Raw genomic sequence first — 23902 nt, forward strand, 5'->3', positions numbered from 1 at the left:
TCGATCAACCTTGATAGAAATCCGTTTCTAAAACTGTTTCTTCATGTGCATTTTTTCGATAGGAGTATTAGTAAGGGAACGGTCGGTTTTGCAGGGTAAGTCCAGCGGACATAGCCCAGAGGTGTTGTACGTGGAGCAGAATCCTCATCGACCATGTGTCTGTACATTGACTATTTTGGCGAAATTTTCGAACAGTTATTCGTTTCAGGTGTAATAATGACCATCTGCATAGTTGTTAGCTTTAGTTTCCTGAAAGTCCTCATTTTTAACTCCCCTCTCCCAAAGAAATATTGTGGCACAAAATGCTAGACGAGCTAGGATACTGAAATTTGGCAAAATTATATGTCTTAGCCTGTAACCGACGGAAAGCTTCCTAGTCCTTTAAATATTTCACGTTTTACTCCCGAATAATATCGAAATACTAGGGGCAATTTTAATATCGGTGCAGACCTTCGTTTTGAGGTATTTCGAGGCTAAACGGTAAGTCGAATCACAAAACGAATGGCACAATCTCCGTTCAATTTGGAGTGATCTACAACTTTGGTCCTATGATGTTTTGTTGCTATCTCCATTCCTTATACGCTTGATTTGTCTCTATTTCTCGATTGTACGTGCTCTTTGCAATTTGTACACGTATAATTCATAGTTTGAATCACTTATACGAAAGACAGAATCAGGTTATTCTACACGAAAATTGGCCCACCCAGTTTCCATATGTGAACCAAATTCTATGTTTGTATCTGTTACATAATTATCCGAAAGTAATGCACTGTGAGAACCTTAGCCAAAATTCACCCTACTCAACGTTTGCGGCTCAATATTACCCATAAATAGATGTGATAGGAGAAAATATCATAAGATTAGCAATTTAGACAGCTAAATTGGGCGTTTTTTGGTACAATCCGTTTGTCGATATGACGTATCGTTTAGCAGAAGTTAATCTGTAAATGAAGGTTTGCCAAATTTTAAACATGCAAATATTTCGTATGTCGATCTATATACTGTATATTCATTGAAGTCGATTTGTAGGGATGTAGAAAGTGTGTGTCTGCCATTATAATTTATATTTTACAGATCGATAATGACTCTCAGCTGGAGTGCGTCTGCTATTGTAATCATTACTCTCCACATCGACTTTGATCGGCTGTAGGAATGACGTCCTTCTCCAACTCCTGTGTGACTGGCATTAGTAAGGAGGGACTACCATTGTAATGAATAATTCCCTTCTCAATTTGACTGGCAGAAGTCTACGGAGCATGCAATGTTGTTCAAAACACCCCTAACTGATTGAGTTAGGGAGTAGGCAAGTGCGCCCGCCATTATAAACAAATTTACCCATCTAAAATATCACTGGCATTAGACATAGTGAACTGCTATTATAATGGAAACTCAGCAACTCTGTTTGACTGACATTAAGGAAAGGGGGCTGTCATTATAATGATAACAGCACAACTCAATTTTGACTGGCAATATGGAAGGTGCCTGTCATTATAATAAAATCTCCTCAACTGTACTCTGTCTGGAAGTAGGAAATGGGCCAGCCATTTTAACGAAAACTCCTAAAATCGATTATGGCCGCGCAGTAGGTAATGGGGCTGCCATTACAATGAAAACTTCCTTACTTGATTGTGAATGGCAGTTGGCAAGTGACCCTGCCGTTATCATCACAACTCTGCAACTCACACTTTACATTGGAAACAACGGATGGAACCCCCCCTCCCCTTGCCGTTTCTGGATAACGCTAAGAGACATGCAATTTTTAAGAAAATCTTACTTCTACATCCGTATACAGGTGCATTTGCAAGTGTTCAATAAATTTCCAAATTCGTTGAATATATTTAAGAAAAAGCTAGGCAAACAATTGACGGGGAATCTGCCACATGGGATACAGCCCTAAATGCTGATCATTGATTGATTGATTGATTGATTGATTGATTGATTGATTGATTTAGTGATAGACGATTCAAACTCGGCAGAGGTAGTCGGATTTTTGAAGGGCGGAAAATAATCCAGTTTGAACACCTGCTGTAACAATTTGCACAGTTTCCCACGACCAGTCTGGTTGTGTGTGTCACTCTCTAAACGAGAGGTGTTCACGCTGGGCATTCCGTCCCGTGGGCGCCCTGGCAGGCGATGAACGTACGCTGTTCAAGCACAGTGACGGCCATGGACGATGGGCGAAGTTCTCTTTTTTTTCTTTTTTTTTTGTTATTTTGCTTTACGTCACACCGACACAGATATGTCTTATGGTGACGATGGGATAGGAAATGCCTAGGAAGTGGAATGAAGCGGTCGTGGCCTTAATTTGCCTGGTGTGAAAATGGGAAACCACGGAGAACCATCTTCAGGGCTGCCGACAGTGGGGCTTGGACGCACTATCTCCCGATTACTGGATACTGGCCACACTTAAGCGACTGCAGCTATCGAGCTCGGTAATGGTGAAGTTCTCTCAGTCACTCTCGATACCCGAGTTTGAAATGGAAATGTTATTTATGTGCATTGCAGTTTATGTACTGTATTTTGACAAAGACAAAGACACCTCCGTACAGGCCATGAAGGCCCTTGGAGGAGTGGAAGGTAAAGGCTTCCACCATTGTTAACCGCGGCACGTGATTAGAGTGGTTAGTTCTACGCCCGGCCGCCTTGGCCCCAGGAATTAACCTGGTACTCATTTTTGGTGTAGGCTGAGTGAACCTAAGGGCCATATGCACCACCGGAAGTGGAAATCTCGTTTCTTAAATTTTACGCCTTCCTGACGGGGATTCGAACCCACGTCCTTCCGAGCGAGCTGAGCACGCCTTTACCGCCTCGGCCAGGCAGCCCCTTACTGTATTTTGACTGGATACAATAAAAAGTTAGATTTGCAACCTCAAATATTTTTATAATGTACGTAAAGAATTGTCCGCCTCTGTGGTGTAGTGGTTAGCGTGATTAGCTGCCACCCCCGGAGGTCCGGGTTCGATTCCCGGCTCTGCCACGAAATTTGAAAAGTGGTACGAGGGCTGGAACGGGGTCCACTCAGCCTCGGGAGGTCAACTGAGTAGAGGTGGGTTCGATTCCCACCTCAGCTATCCTGGAAGTGGTTTTCCGTGGTTTCCCACTTCTCCTCCAGGCAAATGCCAGGATGGTAACTAAAAGGCCACGGCCGCTTCCTTCCCTCTTCCTTGCCTGTCCCATCCAATCTTCCCATCCCTCCACTAGGCCCCTGTTCAGCATAGCAGGTGAGGCCGCCTGGGTGAGTAACTGGTCATTCTTCCCAGTTGTATCCCCTGACCCGAAGTCTGAATCTCAAAGACAGTGCCCTTGAGGTGGTCGAGGTGGGATCCCTCGCTGAGTCCGAGGGAAAAACCGACCCTGGATGGTAAACAGATTACGAACGACGAACGTAAATAATTACAATTTCACCATTATATTTTTAGAGGTGCTTTAGAAAGAGTTTTAATATAATACAGAGTTAAAATGGATAAGCTGTGTCTTGTGGTTGTTTGGGTTTAAATTACCTGATAAACTTATCAACAATCCAATCATGCTTACCGGGAATAAAATTAGGGATACTGTACTACTATCTGGTAGATATTGTTATTGTTATTGTACTTTAATCTTGGGTAGTAAATATCTATGTCCTCACTCGTGATGAAACTCCCTTTCACTATTTAGAGGCTAGCTATTATCACCGGACGCCTGTTAAATTTTAAATTCAGTGAACAGGGAAGGTCGCACAACACTACAACACTGTGTGAAATCATTGTTGCATTGGGAGAAGATCAATTTGGCTTCAGAAGAAATGTAGGAACACGTGAAGCAATTCTGACTTTACGTCTGATCTTAGAGGATCGAATCAAGAAGGACAAGCCCACGTACATGGCATTCGTAGATCTAGAAAAGGCATTCGATAATGTTGATTGGACCAAGCTATCTTTCTGAAGATGATTGGGATCAGATACCGAGAACGAAGAATTATCTACAATATGTATAAAGATCAGTTTGCAGTGATAAGAATTGAGGGCTTTGAAAAAGAAGCAGCAATCCAGAAAGGCTGCAGTTTGTCCCCTCTCCTTTGCAATGTTTACATAGAACAGTCAGTAAAGGAAATCAAAGAGAAATTTGGAAAGGTAATCACAGTCCAAGGAGAGGAAATCAAAACCTTGAGATTTGCCGATGATATTGTTATTTTATCTGAGACTGCAGAAGATCTCGAGAATTTGCTAAATGGGATGGATGAAGTCTTGGGTAAGGAGTACCAGATGAAAATAAATAAGTCCAAAACAAAAGTAATGGAGTGCAGTCGAACGAAGGCAGGTGATGTAGGAAACATTAGATTAGGAAATGAAGTCTTAAAGGAAGTGGATGAATATTGTTACTTGGGTAGTAAAATAACTAACGATGGCAGAAGTAAGGAGGACATAAAATGCAGACTAGCTCAAGCAAGGAAGAGCTTTCTTAAGAAAAGAAATTTGCTCACTTCAAACATTGATATCGGAATCGGAGAGATGTTTTTGAAGACTTTCGTGTGGAGCGTGGCATTGTATGGAAGTGAAATATGGACGGTAACTAGCTCAGAAAGAAAGAGAATAGGTTTTGAAATGTGGTGTTACAGAATAATGTTGAAGGTGAGATGGATAGATCGAATCACGAATGAAGAGATACTGAATCGAATTGGTGAGAGGAGATCAATTTGGCTAAATTTGACGAGAAGAAGAGATAGAATGATAGGACACATCTTAAGACACCCAGGAAGGAAGTGTAGGTGGTAAGAACGGTAGGGGTAGACCAAGGTATGAATATGACAAGCAGATTAGAGCAGATGTAGGATGCAATAGTTACGTAGAAATAAAAATGTTAGCACAGGTTAGGGTGGCATGGAGGGCTGCATCAAACCAGTCTATGAACTGATGACTCAAACACACATTACTTTTTGCTTATGAATAACAGGAATTTCACATTTAAAAAGTGGAAATACTCTCATTCCCATCAAATAAATTGTAAATCGTAGTTTGTACGTTTAAATCCAGTATCTTAGTAGATTGAAACCAAAAATTAAACGTGTCAGTTTTCTTTGAATGATTAAATATAAGAAAATATTTCGACACTTCACATAAATCGTAATAACTTTGATGACTGTATTACTCAACATTCTACACGACACTAAACTGGGGCCCACCGTCCGAAGTGTTTTACTGGAAAGCAGTATATTCAGCGCTCATAACGGTGTTAACGACAGCTTTGTCCGAATTTGCAGAACTGAGAAACACATTACATATTAAATTTATAACAACTTTGTAAGCCGTAGTGATAAACTCTCGTTAGAAATCTTGTTTGGCACACTTAAGGCTATGGCATATAAAAATATCATCACATTTGGGTGACACGTTTTGATATGTAGTTTTGAAGCCAAAAAGTCACGTTATTTTTTCGTTCCGATTACAACAGCTGCAGAAACGAACAAGCCAAAGCTAAACGAAGAAAAAATGGAGTTATAATTTGGTGGTATTTAGTTTGAGATTGGTGGACCCATTCATTTTTTGTAGGAGTTTAAACTTGATGAATCAGACAGTAACGTGCCGGTGCCGCTTAACTTGGCTGAAACAGTATACAGGAGTGGGATGGGGAAGTGCACAGCTAGCTGCCGCTTACTGCATGATTCTTTGTCTTACCCCCTTATGGGTGGGGGTCTCTCAACATAAGATAAATGTCAAGAGTGTTAGCACGACCAGGGATAAATAAGCAAATTTAAAGGAAATACTTACAAATTATCCCAACAAAGGCCGTCGCTGATTGAGGAAGCACTGGACACAAGAGGCCAAGCGAATCAACTTAAAATAAGCTTAACTAATTGGCTGAAATAATAATTCCTTGATCAATTTAAAGAAAAACTTTAATAAGGCAAAATCATTTAAGAACATCTGACCTCTATAATAATAATTTAAATTTCCGAGCAATTAATGAAAGAAAAATCAATTCAGAATTATAATATTAAAATCAAGTTTTAAGAATGAGCGCTGAAAATCTTCCAGAACAATAAATCAATGTAGTTCAGTTCAAAATTAAAATGCTAAATCAACCCAAATCATTTAAGGTAAGTGCCACCTTCCAATCTGTAATTCAAATACTGATCCCTAAGTAATGGGAGGCCAACTCAAAATAAAAAAACTTGAATTAAATATTTCAATATGCAGGCTGAAAACTTCTCCAATGGGTTATCTCGGTTACCCCAAATGGTATAAGAAACAGTCATAACCCACAACCCACATTACTTCAGAAATGAGCCAGACATAATTCAATGACATGCAATAAATCCACAAGTACCACCATAATTAAATATCCCACAATGAACAGTCACTTCAATAAAATCAGTCACACAAGACTGAAGAAAGGTAAGCAACACGGGCAAACAATCCTTCCCAAAAATCAGATGACAGTCAAGACATACTAATAGCCGACACTCATGTGTCAGACACAAAGGAGCAACGCCCCCTTTACGTTTGTATTCTGTTACACGGTTGGTGTAACAGAGTGACAACCACCATGATCAAATCCCAACTCAAGTACCGAGTAATTCATCAGAAAAGCTTTCATCCTAAAACTTATTCTTTTCCTCTTACTTGCTCGGAAGAGCTTGAATATATTTAAATAATAACATAATTATTACGATTTAAAGGAGGAAATGAAGTTAACCACCATAAGCTTAAGCAGACACTTCGTATATAGTAGTTAGTTGGGAGCTCCGCAACGTAAATATACCTTTACTAACATGGAACCTTAATAACAGCTTTAAAGCAAACATCAATATCTTTCATACACTCGAATTGAAATCCCAAAAGTATGAGTATTACATAAAAGTATTACATAGATATGATGAAGTCCAGATTTTTTAAAATTCTTAAAAATTTTAAGCTCGAAAAGTCCAAAAGATCAGCTGTAGAAAATCTCACATATCGTAGCGTTTAGTAGTGAACATGTCTCTTAACACAATAATGAGCAGCCTTCGATGGGGTAGGTTAACCATTATAGATATGCTTGAAGCTACTTACAAGGTCAGACGCAAGAAGAAATGAAATCTCTTTAAACAAAACAAACCAGTTCTTCAGGCCCTTACGCCCTGATGGAGAAATCCTCATCCGGGATCAAATCCCACAATCATTTTCCTTCTCTTCACGGGTACTTTATCCTCAAACCAGGACCAGAAGCGTAGTTTTCGAGGCGTCTTCTTCCAATTCAGCAACAAGAATTCTATTAAAAAAACTGCTATCGATTTCATTATTGGCAAGCCACGATCACCGGCCTAGCAGTATTAACTACTCCCGGCCAGATAGCAGCACCGCTTGGTCACCTCGTACGACTAGTTCCAACTCGACCGCCAGATGGCTCACCATTACCAAATCAGAGAAAGTTCAAGGAATCTTGAGATTTGAATTCACCGTGAGACTGATAGTAAGGGACGCATGAATAAAATGCTGAACAGATCGTACCATAGCGAGGAATAATTCTAAATCCATTACAGGGGTGGGGGATAGATTCACACCCACGATGCTCCCTGCCTGTCGTAAGACGCGACTAAAAGGGACCTCAGGGGAATGTTAGTTGGCGATCACGCGGCCCTGGTATTGCTTCCACTTACTTGTGCCAGGCTCCTCATTCCCATCGTTACAAGTTGCTTTACATCGCTCCGACACAGACAGGTCTGAAGGTGACGATGGGACAGGGAGGGGCTGGTAGTGGGAAGGAAGTGACCTTGGCCTTAATTACCAGAATTTGCCTGGTGTGAAAATGGGAAGGAACGGAAAACCATCTTCAGGGCTGCCGACAATGGGGTTCGAATCCACTATCTCCCGAAAACTGGACTGCAGCTATCGAGTTCGGTCCCTCTCTTTCATCTATCCTTGGTCCACTCTTGTTCTTTTTCGACCCCGGCCGTATTAGGTCATGAGGCCTAGGGAATCTACCTTCATTTTACCGCCCATCGTCGCCATTATTTTCATATGGCCGACACCTTCGCGAATTGCCGGATCCCTTCATTTTTTTGCTAGTTGCTTTACGTCCCACCGACACAGATAAGTCTTATGGCGATGATGGGACAGGGAAGGGCTGGGAGTGGGAAGGAAGCGGCCGTGGTCTTAATTAAGGTACAGCCCCAGCATTGCCTGGTGTGAACATGGGAAACCACGGAAAACCATCTTGAGGGCTGCCGACAGTGGGGTTCGAACCTACTATCTCCCGAATACTGCCCTTCAATTTTCTATCTGATTAGTGTTAATACGGAATGTTGCCTAGTTTTAACTTCCTGTTAAAATAATAAATAGCACCACCACCACCACCACTCTGGACATTAGGAATAGTAGCTTTCAAGTAGGAGATTTTAAAAAGTAGGAATAAAGTTGGAATTCAAAAGGAAAGATGGGGCAAATATTCACAATATTCATTTATAGGACGAGGATTAAGGGATAGGAATAAATTACCAAGGGAAATGTTGGATACATTTCCAAGTTAGATAAAATATTTAAGAAAAAGCTAGATAAACAACTATAAATACTTGTAAATATGAGTTAAACAATTGATAGGGAATCTGCCACCTGGGTGATAGCCCTAAACACCTGTTCTTTTTTTCGCTAGTGCTACTTGTCTGACCTGTGGAAATAACTGCATTGCGGAATACAGCTACCCATGAACAACTGAGTATGTGATAGAAATAGTTCCAGTAAGAAAAGCAATTCGACATCGTTGCCTCGGTACTTATTAAACCACGGGACACACATTGCAGATTCTTATAGTGAAAACTGCCTATCGCTCTCTTCACCTAGTCAGAAGACAGTTGAGGTGAAAACCTTTGACTCTAGAGTAATAGACTAATATAACTTGGAAACAATATGTTTTAACCCACGGGTAACTAATGCAAATATCGATTATTATTATATTATTATTATTATTATTATTATTATTATTATTATTATTATTATTATTATTATTATTATTATTTATTTTTATGACCTGTGAGGTGTGGCTATGAAGTTGTTTACATCTATTAGTATTATTATTTACGTAGTTGCGTACGAACTTTATTTGGTATAATCATGATCGTAATATTTGTGAGGTTATGTCATGAAACATCTGCTGTATATGTATTAATATGGGTTTATTTAATGTAAGACCAACTAATTATTATTATATAATTTATTATTACCTGTAGGCCTATGTATGATCTATAATCCACCGCAATATTGTGCAACACACTGTAGTAAGTCAAGAACAACGCAGTGTGTAACTATATATAAAATTGTGTAGAAACTTTCTTACATTGCAAGTAGGCTATTGGAGGCTGTCGAATTTACGAGAAAACATGTTATGTCATATTCCTCTAGAAGCCTGGCCAGGCAGATGCAGTCTCAGGAGTAGAGGAGAGTTGTTTTATTGAGACTTGTGTGGAAGTCGTGTTAGCCAAATGTTTGAAGTCAAGTATGTGAATTTGTTACGTTGGTACTTGGTTGACATGCAAGTGCTGCAGTCTCCACAGTCTTCTTTTACTTCTTCGTAGAAGTGTTTTCTTTTAAGATGGAAGTATATTAGTGGGAGTGAATAACTTGTAAATAAAACAGTGTACACAATGGACAGCATTTTCTGTGCGTCTTTGTGGATACATCACCATAAGGAGAGACGAGACTGAAATGTTGCGATATTTGACCAAAAAGTCGAATGTTCAATTTTAACCTAAAAATATTCTCCAATTACTCCTCTTTCAGATCGCTTTATCAGGTTTCCCTAACGCAGATTTTAGAGCTATTAATGGATTTAAAGGGTAGGGGTTCGGCGTATAGGCCTATAGAGCAAGTTTGCGCTCCTTTCCCTCATGTTGTCAGACAAAATTAGCTTCAAAGATCTTTCGGACTACCATTCCAATAATACCGCTGAAATATATTTAACTTTAGTACCGGTAGGTCTACGCTGTCTGTAAGAAGAGTCCAGGGCAGTTTTGTCTGGCTCCATGGATACATGGTTAGCGTGCTGGCCTTTGGTCACAGGAGTCCCGGGTTCGATTTCCGGCAGGGTCGGGAATGTTAACCATAATTGGTTAATTTCGCTGGCACGGGGACTGGATGTATGTGTCGTTTTCGTCATCATTTCATCCTCATCACGGCACACAGGTCGCCTACGGGCGTCAAATCGAAAGACCTGCATTTGGCGAGCCGAACTTGTCCTCGGACACTCCCGGCAGTTTAAAAGGAAGTAAGTTTCTTAGAACATTCAATTTCTTTTATCTACCTTGACACTTTTTCAGATCTTTGCAACAGAGTTCTTATCGGATTCACCTAAAAATTAAAAAAAAAAATATTTGTGTATGACAGGAATTAAAAGTAGTCCTGCATTTTATTATTATTTGAACAAATAGAACGAAACTAGACATTTGCTTATGGAATGGATAGTGAACAATTGAAAAAATGCCTTTTCCGGTTTCACTAAGAGATGACGCCAGCGAACAGTACGCAGCGTATGAATTTTATACATACGTTAGTTTGTTTGTCTGACCTACCAATACACACAAGTTGAGTCCGCCAAACACTAGCGTCTGCGTTGTATCGTTCGGTGATCATGTCGACGTTTGTGCCTGAAAAAGGAAAATTTACGGCACGCATTGCTTTTCTTACTTAATCAAAAGAAAGAAAGGCTGTAGAAAGTCATCGTTTGCTGGTAGAAACATATGGTGACCAAGCTCCATCGATTAGAACATGTGAGATATGGTTTCGACAATTTAAACGTAGTGATTTCAATGTGAAAGACAGTGCGCGCTGTGGTAGACCACAAAAGTGTGAAGACGAAGAATTGCAGGCGTTACTGCAACTCCAACGCTATCGCCAACAATAATGATTCATTTAAATTACGCATTGATCGAAAGACGACTGGAATGGGCTAGAAGACATGGCAAAGTGATTTTTTACACGACAATGCTCCGCCTCATACAGAAAAAACCATTGAAAGACACCTTGAAATCGCTTGGATGGAACATCCTTCTGCAGCCGCCGTACTACCCTGACCTGGCGTCATCTGAGTATTACCTCTTTGCATCAATGGGGCACGCGCTCGCTGAGCAGCACTTCAGCAATTTCGAGAAAGTTGGAAAATGGCTCGAAGAATGGTTTGCCGCAAAAGGCAAGCAGTTTCTCTCGCATGGTATTCATAACTTACCTGAAAGATGGGCGAAGTGTGTAGAAGCCGATGGCCAATATTTTGAATAAACAAAAAATAGATTTCCCTTGAAAATTACGTGCTTTCTTTGCCACAAAACCGGCAAAACTTATGCATACACCTGGTATATATTTTTGACAAGTCTGCCATATTAAATCCCACCACCAAAAGAACCCATGCAAACTATGCCACGAGGAGCATTATCCATGCAACATGTAAATATAAAAATTATTTGTTCAATCACTTTGCAACAAATTGACTAATCAACTCCAAATTTAATGAACCCTTGTGTTTTAAATTTGAATTCTGATACGTTGTAAATAGTAGGAATTCAAAATTTCAGTATGACTCACCGCACTTGGACCACAAAGTAGCCTATACGAAAGGTGAAACTTGAAGAAAGCGAGCGAGTTAGTTACGGTATGTGGTTTCAATAATGAGCTGTTACCTTGCATTTGGAAGGTAGTGGTTTCAAACCCCACTTTAGTCAGCACTGAAGATGATTTTCAGTGGTTTCCCATTTCCACAGCAGGTAACTTAATTAAGGCCACGGTCGCCATCATATCTGTCTGAGTCAATACCACATAAAACAAAATAAACCTGTCTTAGAAGAAGGTTACACAAGATGGACCGAGCGAGTTGGCCGTGCGGTTAGGGACGCGTGGCTGTGAGCTTGTATTCGGGAGATAGTGGGTTCGAACCCCACTGTCGGCATCCCTGAAGATGGTTTTCCGTGGTTTCCATTGTTCACACTAGGCTGTATCTTAATTAAGGCCACGCCCGCTTCCTTCCCACTCCTAGCCCTTTCCTGTCCTACCGTCGCCCCCTGTGGGTAGGGGCGCTAGACTAACACCCACGGTAAACCCTGCCTGTCGTAAGAGGCGACTGAATGGGGCACCAGGGGCTCTTAACTTGGGAGCGTAGGTTGAGGACGATGGGGCCCTCAGCTGTGTCCTGGCATTACTTCCACATACTTGTGGCCGGCTCCTCACTTTTATCTACCCTATCCGACCTCCGTTGGTCAACTATCGTTCTTTTCCGACCCCGTCCGTATTAGAGCACTCGAGGCCCATGGAGTTTTTCATTTTCACGCCCCTCGTGGCCCTTGTCTTTATTTGGCCGATACCTTCATTTTCGAAGTGTCGGATTCCTTCTATTTTTCTCTCTTATTAATGCTAAATAGTGGATGGTCGCCAAGTTGTACTTCCTCTTAAAATAATAATCACCACCACCAACTCCGGTCATCGCCATAAGACCTACCTGTGTCGGTGCGACGTAAAGCAACTTGTAAAAAAAACACAAGATGGAAAGAGCGTATGGCACACTAAGAATTTTTACAAGAAATTGATATCTAAAAGTCTTAAATTAAGACAGTACAATACTGTGGTGAAACCAATATGTCTTTACGCAAGTGAATGTCTAGTTTTGACCTATAGTTCACACAAACGTCAAGTACCAGAAAAAAGGATCACGGAAAAATCTTAGGTACAAAGAGAACAATGAAAATTGAGAATAAGGAAATATACCAGAACATAGGAAATGTAACAGAAATAATAAGAAAGAGGAGATTGGTATTATTTGGTCATATCTATAGAATGGATGATAAGATGTTGGCAAAACAGATATTCAAGTATCATTGGGAGAGAAAGTCAACAACGTGCTGAATACATGATGATAGGCCTCGGGAACCTAATACAATCGGAGTCGGAAAAGAACAAGAGTTGACCAAGAGAGGTCGGATAGGATAGATGAAAGTGAGGAGCCCGGCACAACTAAGTGGAAGCAATGTCAGGACTCAGCTAAGGGCCCCGTGGTCGCCAACCCACGCTCCAGAGTTCAGAGCCCCTGGGGCCCCTTTTAGTCGCCTCTTACGACAGGCAGAGGATACCGTGGGTGTTATTCTACCGCCCCCATCCACAGGAGGACTGGATACATGGGATCAACGAATATTTACCAAATCAAACCAAACCCCATGGCGCTATAGCCCCACGGGGCCATGGCCTACCAAGCCACCGCTGCTCAGCCCGCAGGCCTGCAGATTATAAGGTTTCATGTGGTCAGCATGACGAATCCTCTCGGCCGTTATTTTTGGCTTCCTATACCGGGGACGCCATTTCACCGTCAGATAGCTCCTCAATTGTAATCACGTAGGCTGAGTGGACCACGAGCCAGATCTCAGATCAAGGTAAACATCATTGACCTGGCCGGGAATCGAACCCGGGGCCTCTGTGCAAGAGGCAGGCATGCTACACCTAAACCGCGGGGCCGGCGCAAGAAAGATTTAGAAATAAATAAAATAAGAGGAAACTATAGAAGAGAGATTTAAAAAATAAAGTTTTATGAATGGAAGAATTTTCTGTGGTGTATTGGTTAGTGTGATTAGCTGCCACCCCGGAGGTCCGGGTTCGATTCCCGGCTCTGCCATGAAATTTGAAAAGTGGTACGAGGGCTGGAACGGGGTCCGCTCAGCCTCGCGAGCTCAACTGAGTGGAGGTGGGTTCGATTCCCACCTCAGCTATCCTGAAAGTGGTATTCCGTAGTTTCCCACTTCACCTCCAGACAAATGCCGAGATGGTGCCTAAGTTAAGGCCACGGCCGCTTCATTCCCTCTTCCTTGTCTATCCCTTCCAATCTTTCCATCCCCCCCCCACAAGGCCCCTGTTCAGCATAGCAGGTGAGGCCGCCCGGACGGGGTACTGGTCATCCTCCTCAATTGTATCCCCCGACCCAGAGTTTGAAGTTCCAGGACTCTGCCCTTGAGGCGGTAGAGTTGGGATCCCTCGCTGAGTCGGAGGGAAAAACCGAACCTGGCGGGTAAATATAAGACGAAGAATAATAATAATGTCTAGTTTTGAACTATAGTTTATCTAGACTGGAAGTACCAGAAATAAGAATCATCGGAAAAATCTTAGGTCCAAAGAGAACAATGGAAATTAAGAAGTAACAAGGAAATATACCAGAACAAAGGAAATGTAATAAGGAAATATACCAGAACATAGGAAATGTAACATAAATAATAAGAAAGAAGAGATTGGTATTGTTTGGACATATCCATAGAATGTATGCTACGAGATTTACAAAACAGATATCTTTGGGAAAGAAAGTCAACAACAAGCTGGATACAAGAGATCAAGAAAAATTTAGAAAGAAATAACGTAAGAGTCGAGGATAATAATTAATTATTTCGTGTGGCTATTTCTAGCTGGGTGCAGCCCTTGTAAGGTAGATCCTCCGACGAGGGTGGGTGGCTTCTGCCATATGTAGGTAACTGCGTGTTATTGTGATGGAGGATAGTGCTGTGCGTGGTGTGTGAGTTACAGGGATGCTAGGGACAACACAAACACTCAGTCCCCGAGCAAAGGGAATTAACCATTTAAGGTTAAAATCTCCGACCCACCCGGGAATCGAACCCAGGACCCTCTGAACCGAAGGCAAGCACGCTAACCATTTAGCCGTGGAGCCGGACAGAGAAGAGGAAAGTATAGAAGGGAAATTTTATAAAGTTTTAAGAATGGAAGGAAGAAGAATCAAAAGGAAACCCGGTTCAAAATGATCTGAGGTGAGAAGAATAAAGCATAGTGCAATATTATGAATGAATACTGTAAAGAACGGAGGAGGAAACGACAAAGAGGGATGAATTGTAATTGATATGTGTTCCCCAGCAGGCCTCGTCGTAAGAAGAATAATATGCGTTAGTTGTTTTGATGCCTGTTTCTTGGGCAGCGGGACATGTAAAATATTGCAAGTATATTCACGCTTCAAAACACAACCAACCAATTAATAATTAGACAACTCTTATCGACGATAACCTGTAAATTCATGCAAAATTCTCATTGGGTAGTTTATTATTATATCATGGCTCTATGCAACGTCCACTCAGTTGTAGGTTATTGAATAGTACTGCTATTTTTATATCAATTTTATATTACCAGCGTTTACACAGATATAATACTCACGGATTACTGCTGCCATTGGATTTCCGCCATTTTCTGAAAAGGTCAGTAGCACCACTCACACATCCTGGATGATCGACGGAACAGGCCCACTGGACTATTTGCCTCCTCTGGAGCTTAACCGTTGGTTTCTCCTCCGATTCAGCCATGAAGCCGAGCTTTAGGAACTGGGGTGAAACTAGCTGAGTCATGAAATTCTAAAGAAAAAAATATGGCTATTACTGAATGGTAAATAGAATCTACAAAGCTGCTTTCATATTTTATTTCAGACGAATTTGTAAAATGTTATACATTTAATAAAATGAACAAAATTAATTATTTTCACCAAGCAGTTACTGTTCGAAAGGCAGAGTGTTTTGAATACAACAATATGGTAATGTAGATCACGTTGTGATTTAGATCAAGTTTACCCTTCAAACGAAACGAATTAAAGGCATGCGTTTTACAAACAACTTTGAAATATGTATAACTCTGCATTGAGAACAGTACACAGGTTCACATGACATATTTTGCTCAAAATGTCTTCAACATTCAGCACCGTAAGTGGCGATAACTTTTCTTCCGTCACACTGTAGCATATATGGAATAGGTGGAGAGCTGTGCCTCATTACGCAAGTGTACGTGGATGCGGTAAACACAAACGAAACACATGAGTTACTGCTCTCCATCTCACATACGAGGGCTAAAATAATGTTGTGGCAACAATCGCAAGTGATCGGGCATGATCAAATAGGATATGGGAGTGGTCGGGAGGCGCTGTTGTCAATGCGTAGTGTGTTTTAGACAGGCATCCAGTTAGGAGTGTTGTTGCTGTGTAGCGTTGAAGTGAAGAGTGTCGATTTCACCGCTCTAATGCATGTTTTCAAAGGTGATTAGCGTTCATGGATAAAAATCGAGGTTGCCCTTTGTAAAATGCAGCAGAATGTTACCGAGGATTACGTGAAGCATGTGGTGAGAATATATTACCGTACAGGACGGTTGCACGATGGATCAAGACGTTTCGTACAGTTCGAAATGAGACTGCGGATATGCACCGCACAGGTCGGCCGTCCGTTCCCAGTTTGGGCTGGGAAGAATTGTGAGAAAGAAGACGACCTGCTCAACTAAGTTCAGCGGAGAGATGGCGTGGAATGACATTAGTAGACGAATAAGTTTGAGTGGCGTCTTTAAAAGTAGGAAAGATCACAATATGAAGATAAAGTTGGAATTCAAGAACGAAGTTAGAGATTGGAATAACTAACCAAGGGAGATGTTCCGTAAATTTCCAATTTCTTTGAAATCATTTAAGAAAAGTATAGGAAAACAACAGATATGGAGTCTGCCACCTGGGCGACTGCTCTAAATGCAGATCAGTATTGACTGATTGAAGATCAGATTGATATCGTGAGTGGTTTCGTTTCCATAGACCATCAATGGACTATCCGGGAATTATCCATGGAGGTTGGTCTCAGTCATCAAACGGTGTGGCACATACTGACGAAATGTCTTAGCATGAAGAAAATCACATCAATTCACCGACGTACAAAAATGGCACCAATATGCACTGGCTGGAATCCACCTGGACAGATACCACAACGAAGGAGACGCATTTCTTCAGCGTTTTGCTGCCATTGATGAGACGTGGGCATGAACCTACGAGCCTGAATTAAAGCGTCAGTCGAACGAATGGCGTCTCCCAGGTTCACCGTGTCCACAGAAATTTCGACGGGAACCCAGTCGGGTGAAGCTCGTGCTGTCTGTGGCACACGGACGAAGGTGTTAATCTTACGCATGCTGTGCTCCGAATGCCACGGTTGGAATAAGAGTTTGACATTGCTTGCGGCGTGCCAACGTGCGTTGTCATGCAACACGATGTCCGACTCGTTGGCTGAACGGTCAGCGTACTGGCCTTCGGTTCAGAGGGTCCCGGGTTCGATTCCCGGTCGGGTCGGGGATTTTACCCTTCATTGGGTAATTCCAGTGACTCGGAGGCTTGGTGTTTGTGCTGTCCCCAACATCCCTGAAACTCACACACCACACATAACACTATCCTCCACCACAATAACACGCAGTTACCTACACATGGCAGATGCCGCCCACCCTCATAGGGGGGTCTGTCTTACAAGGGCTGCACACGGCTAGAAATAGCCACACGAAATAAAAAATGCAACGCGATAGGGCGATCGTCTCGCAATGAACGTGAACGTTCGTGCCACATAGTCGGACACGGATGTCGCTCCAGAAATCGGCAATAGTAGTCACTGTTGACGGTTTGTCCTTCAGGCACACCCTCGTAATCGTATGCCACAGACAGCACAAGCTCCACCCAACCTGGTTCCTGTCGAAATTTCTGTGGGCGTGGTAAACCTGGATGACGCCATTCATTCGATGGATGCCTTAATTCAGGCTCGTAGGCTCGTGCACACGTCTCCTCAATGGTGACAATCCGCTGCAGGAATGCGCCTCATTCCTTGCGGTATTTGTCCAGGTGGATGTCAACCAACACATACTTGTACCATTTCTGTACGTTCGTGAGTTGATAAGGAGCCCAACAGGAAGCAAGGTAAGATATTTCATCACTATGTGTCACACCGCTTGATGACTGAGGACTATTTGCTACGGATAATTCTCGGACAGCCCGTCGATGGTCTACGGAAACGAGACCACTCACGGTATCAATCTGATCTTGAGGAATGGACAGCCAACCTGTCACGTGCAAATCCGTAGTCGCAATCCGACCTGCACGAAACGCTTTGACCTATCGTGCAATCGTCCTATACGGTAATGTATTTTGGCCACAGGCTTCACGTCATCCTCGAAAACATTCTGATGCATTTTTTCCACGGGCAAACTCGATTATAATCCACGAATGCAGATCATCTATTGAAAACATGCTTTAGAGCGGTGAAATCGACAGTCTTCACTTCAACGCCACACAACAAAAACACTCCCAACTGGATGCCCGTCAAATGCACACTACACATCGACAACAGCGCCACCAGATCGCTCCCATATCTTATTTGCGCATGCGCGATCTCCTGCGAGTGTCTGGACTACGTTGCCACTACTTTATTTACAACCCTCGTATGTAGTTATATATGCAGTCTTAGAGTTCCAGAACTTAGTACTCTATTCTTACGTCATTCTAGCATGAAATGTCTCGTACCTCCGACGTCTCAAGTGTAGAATTTTTGGAACTACTGTATATTCCTTTCATCTTCTTCTAATATAGAATTTAAAACTTTCTTTATAATCAGGATACTGAAGATTTGAAAACTAAGTTCTTTCCTAATATTAACATTTATGCCTTCACGCCCCATACTTGTAGACACGATATCGGCTTTTGGGCTTATGCCCTGTCAAGAAAACAAGGCGAAACTCTTTACGTTTTGCAGAGAACTTTGCTCCGCGCCTTCAGAAGAAAATATCGACTGTTCACGAGGAAGACTTCTACAATAATGAGGGTTTGAATTTAGACGTTAGTAATAGAAGTGAAAGTGGTACATTCATTCGTCACCAGATTTTGAGAAACCAGTAATATATGTTCTTTGTGTTGTTTACTTCCTTGAACTTGGTTATGTACTCATTGGAAATGGGGGAATCTGGGAGTGTGTAGAAAGGAAAATGGAGTGATAGTTTGTGGTTTGTAAATGTCTGGAGAATTAAACCTTGTGTGAAAGTATGTTCTGTGTTGTGAATTGTGTTTACATGTGTAGATGACGTCCTGTAGTTTTTAATGTTGGTGCAAGGATCTGTGACACGGGTAGTGCGCGAGTGTCTAACCCAACATTTAATTTGGTGACCCCGACGTGATTAGTTTGACTGTACGTGCCACAATGGAGAACTGTGTAAGAAATGGAAACCTGTGAGGATATCATTCACGAAAACCTCCCGACTTTCACTAGATGAGCAAAACAAAGACACGATAAATGACGAAGATATTAGGTTAATGTCCGTAAAATTGGAACGGTTATTTCAAGAACTTTCGATGTTATATGGACAAATACTGGACTTGGTTTTACAGAAAGGGAGTAATAAGAAATATGATGATAAGTATAACAATATTGAAGAATATAGGGATAAAATGGACACAATAGAAGCACACACTCAGAGGTTAGGTGTAACCCAAGAAAATGATAGGTTTGAGATTGCATGTTCTGTTGGGTCATATACAAAAGAAGATGAAATTACCAAAAATAGAGTTGGTAAAATTCAGCGGTGACATAAAGAACTGGCTTTCCTTTTGGAGTCAGTTTCGCAGAATCCATGAACATGAAGATATAGCTGCAGAAGACAAATTCAGTACCTGATCCAGGCGACAGTTTCAGGAACAAGAGCACGAGAAATCATCGACAGCTATCCACCGACTGCAGAAAACTATTAGAAGGCACTGGACTGACTGACTAACTAAAAGATTTGCTAATAAGGAGTTGCTCACAGAGTTCTACATCAGAGAGCTCCTAGGTTTGGTTATAAAAATGCCACCAGTGTGAAAGTAAAGGACATACTTTACAACTGTACGATAAGCTTGAGTGTTACTTATATGAGCACTGGAATCCATTGAAGTGACTTTTGACAAGCATGCGGCAATTTTGTTTTCACTTGTTGAATCAAGCATTCAAGAGGTGATTTTGAGAATATGGATGAGGAGTATTTCAAGTGTGACTCAGGCAAGTGATTACAGAGAAAAAAATGAAGATGTTGCTAGAATTTCTAAAGACTGAGGTGGAAGGAGAGGAGAGGATAATGTTAGCGAAAACTAGGTTTAAATTGATACAGGTGAGACATCCAATGAAAGAAAAGAAACAGAGGATGAAAGTGTACCTACTGCATATAATCTGTTGACAGGTGAAAAACAGAATATGCGATCAAATATTTGTGCATTTTGTGGGAAGTTTTATGAGAGTAAGGAGTGTTTTAAGGCGGCAAAGGAAGGAGTGTTTTAAGGCGGCAAAGGATGTGCCTTAGGGAAAAGACAGACATGTTAAAATCTAAACGGGCTTGTTTCACATGTTTAAAACCAGGACACATGTCTGTAGGATGTAAATCCTCACTAAAATATTTGATCTATGGACAAAAATATTATCCGATAATGTGCTCTGATCTGCCTAGAAATAACGAGAAATTAATATTGTCAGAAGATAATAGGAGGAAAAACACGAGTGTCGTTGGAGCAAACCACTGTTGTTCTCCAGATGTCCTGCTGCAGACACTAAAGGCAGTTATCACAGCTAAGGGCTGTCAAGGTTGTGGTAAGGGCGATAATATATACAGGATCCAACCGTTCCTATATTCTAAAGAAGACTGCTCTGGAAACGGCTTGTTCTTATGTTGGATCTGAGAATCTGATACAAGTTCTTTTTGGGGAAATCTCGTCGCAAAGAGAAGTACACAGGAGATATCGAGTATCACTTCAGAGTATGACAGGAAATTATTCATGTGAGATTGAAGCCTTAGATCAACTTTTTATATGTGGTTCACTTCCTCGCATTAATCAAAGTGCTTGCCTGCAAGAATTAAAGGAGAAAGGCATTGTAGTCTGACACTGGAGCTGGTCATTCTACTATTGAAATTTTAATACGATGTGATTATGCAGGAAACTTGTTCACGGGAAATATGGTGCGACTACAGTGTGGCTAAGTGGCACAAGAAACTCGTCTTGGCTGGGTGATAATGGGATCATCACGAAATACAGGGCATGGTAACACGGCTAACCTGGTAACATCCTAACTAACACAGAGTGAAGATCTGGCAATACTTTGGAGGTTAGATGTGCTGAGGATTACAGATCCAGCAGACAGGAGAAACAGAGAGGAGATGGAGTTAGTAGTTCTGAGCCATTTCAAGAGAAAAGTCGCTGTTAAAGACGATGGTAGATATGAAGTCTGCCTACCCTGGTGTGAAAGAAGAGAGGATCTTGAAAATAACAGAATGGCGAGAGAGAAAAGACTTGCATCGATGACTTCAAGACTTGTCTCCGAGAACAGGTACGAAGAATATAATTCAGTACTACAAGCCTGGCTACAAGAAAATATCATTGAAGAAGTTGATGATGACATAGAAAACAAACAGGGATACTTTATGCCTCATCGTAGAGTTTTCAAGAGTGATTCAAATACGACATGCAGATCCGTGTTTGATGCTTCCAGTAAACAAGGAGGAAAGCTGTTCCTAAATGACTGTTTGGAGAAAAGCCCCAACTTGCTGGAATTTCTACCATCATCCATCCTGCTGCGATTTCGAGAAAGGAAAATAGGAATAGTGTCAGGTATAAGGAAGGCCTTTCTGAAAATCTCTGTGAACGAAGTGGATCGTCATTATCTGAAATTCCTTTGCTGGGATGATTACGCGATCAGGAAGATTAAGATTTTTCGCCACTGTAGCGTTGTATTTGGTGTAAATTGCAGCCCGTTCATTCTAGAAGCTGTTATAGAGCATCATCTTGATAATTGTCCTGCTGAGTACCGTGAAACTGCAGAAAAACTTAAGCATTCATTTTATGTGGAAGAAGAATTGAACTGTTTTATTCAGGAGGCTTCTCTTTTGATGGCCATGGCAAAGTTTGAGTTAAGAGGTTATGCGAGTACTGCACGAAATGAAATCGATGCGATTCAAGAAACCACACCGGTACTCGGATTACCATGGAACAGAACAACTGATAGTCTGTCTTGTGTAGGGAAAGTACAAAATATAGAGCCACCTGTAACAAGAAGAAATACACTGACTGACAGAGCAAATGCAACACCAAGGAGGAGTGGTTCGAAAGGGATGAAAGTTGGGGAAAAAACAGAGTCAGCACGGACGAATAATTGATGTTTATTTCAAACCGATATGCAGGTTACACAATGCGCACAGCATCGACTCAGTAGGATGTAGGACCACCGCGAGCGGCGATGCACGCAGAAACACGTCGAGGTACAGAGTCAGTAAGAGTGCGGATGGTGTCCTGAGGGATGGTTCTCCATTCTCTGTCAACCATTTGCCACAGTTGGTCGTCCGTACGAGGCTGGGGCAGAGTTTGCAAACGGCGTCCAATGAGATCCCACACGTGTTCGATTGGTGAGAGATCCGGAGAGTACGCTGGCCACGGAAGCATCTGTACACCTCGTAGAGCCTGTTGGGAGATGCGAGCAGAGTGTGGGCGGGCATTATCCTACTGAAACAGAGCATTGGGCAGCCCCTGAAGGTACTGGAGTGCCACCGGCCGCAGCACATGCTGCACGTAGCGGTGGGCATTTAACGTGCCTTGAATACGCACTAGAGGTGACGTGGAATCATACGCAATAGCGCCCCAAACCATGATGCCGCGTTGTCTAGCGGTAGGGAGCTCCACAGTTACTGCCGGATTTGACCTTTCTCCACGCCGACGCCACACTCGTCTGCGGTGACTATCACTGACAGAACAGAAGCGTGACTCATCGGAGAACACGACGTTCCGCCATTCCCTCATCCAAGTCGCTCTAGCCCGGCACCATGCCAGGCGTGCACGTCTATGCTGTGGAGTCAATGGTAGTCTTCTGAGCGGACGCCGGGAGTGCAGGCCTCCTTCAACCAATCGACGGGAAATTGTTCTGGTCGATATTGGAACAGCCAGGGTGTCTTGCACATGCTGAAGAATGGCGGTTGACGTGGCGTGCGGGGCTGCCACCGCTTGGCGGCGGATGCGCCGATCCTCGCGTGCTGACGTCACTCGGGCTGCGCCTGGACCCCTCGCACGTGCCACATGTCCCTGCGCCAACCATCTTCGCCACAGGCGCTGCACCGTGGACACATCCCTATGGGTATCGGCTGCGATTTGACGAAGCGACCAACCTGCCCTTCTCAGCCCGATCACCATACCCCTCGTAAAGTCGTCTGTCAGCTGGAAATGCCTCCGTTGACGGCGGCCTGGCATTCTTAGCTATACACGTGTCCTGTGGTACACGACAGCACGTTCTACAATGACTGTCGGCTGAGAAATCACGGTACGAAGTGGGCCATTCGCCAACGCCGTGTCCCATTTATCGTTCGCTACGTGCGCAGCACAGCGGCGCATTTCACATCATGAGCATACCTCAGTGACGTCAGTTTACCCTGCAATTGGCATAAAGTTCTGACCACTCCTTCTTGGTGTTGCATTTGCTCTGTCAGTCAGTGTATTTTGTCTGTCCGTCAGGCAGTATTTGATCCTGTAGGGTATACAATGTCCTGTCACTGCTGTACCGAGAAAACTATTGCAGGAAACGTGGGACGAGAAGACAAGCTGGGATGTTGAGGTCTCAGAAGTCCTGCAAAGAAACTTCGAAAGGTAGTTTGGAAGAATTGCATTGTTTGGCTGATGTTGAAATTCCTAGATGATTTACTTCGAGCAGCGATCGAACATCATACACTTTACATTTCTTCTGTGATGCTAGTGCTTCAGCCTACGCTGCTGTTGTATTTTTAAGAAGTGAAAGTAATTGTGGGATGACAGTGCAGTTGTTTCTAGCGAAATCACGAGTTTCACCTGTGAAGAAACTATGCCTGGACTAGAATTGTTATCTTGCTGCATTGGTGTCCGACTGCTAGTCACTGTCAAGAACAGTTTAGATCTCATGGAGGCTCCTCAGTATTGTTTGACTGATTCGACTATTGTATTGAGTTGGATTAGGAGGCATGGAAGATGGGGAACCTTCGTAGAGAACAGAAGAAAGGAGATACTAAACTTCACACAAAGAGATGAGTGGCACCACGTTCCTGGGAAACAAAGCCCGACTTGCCGTCGCAAGGATGCTCGGTTAAGGAACTCTTAGAATCTGCCTGGTGGGAGGGACCAG

At 42.5% G+C, this 23902-nt stretch overlaps 1 protein-coding gene across 1 annotated transcript in view; it reads right to left on the minus strand.

The window, feature by feature from the left end:
* The window catches only part of LOC136862082 (aminopeptidase N), a 266710-nt gene that overhangs the window by 45639 nt on the left and 197169 nt on the right, over nt 1-23902 (minus strand). Inside the window, exon 12 of the mRNA XM_067138861.2 lies at nt 15132-15325. Coding sequence (XP_066994962.2) covers nt 15132-15325 — 194 coding nt within the window. The remainder of the gene's footprint in view (nt 1-15131; nt 15326-23902) is intronic.

This window comes from Anabrus simplex, chromosome 1 (assembly GCF_040414725.1).
Source record: "Anabrus simplex isolate iqAnaSimp1 chromosome 1, ASM4041472v1, whole genome shotgun sequence".
NCBI classification, from domain to species: Eukaryota; Metazoa; Arthropoda; class Insecta; order Orthoptera; family Tettigoniidae; genus Anabrus; species Anabrus simplex.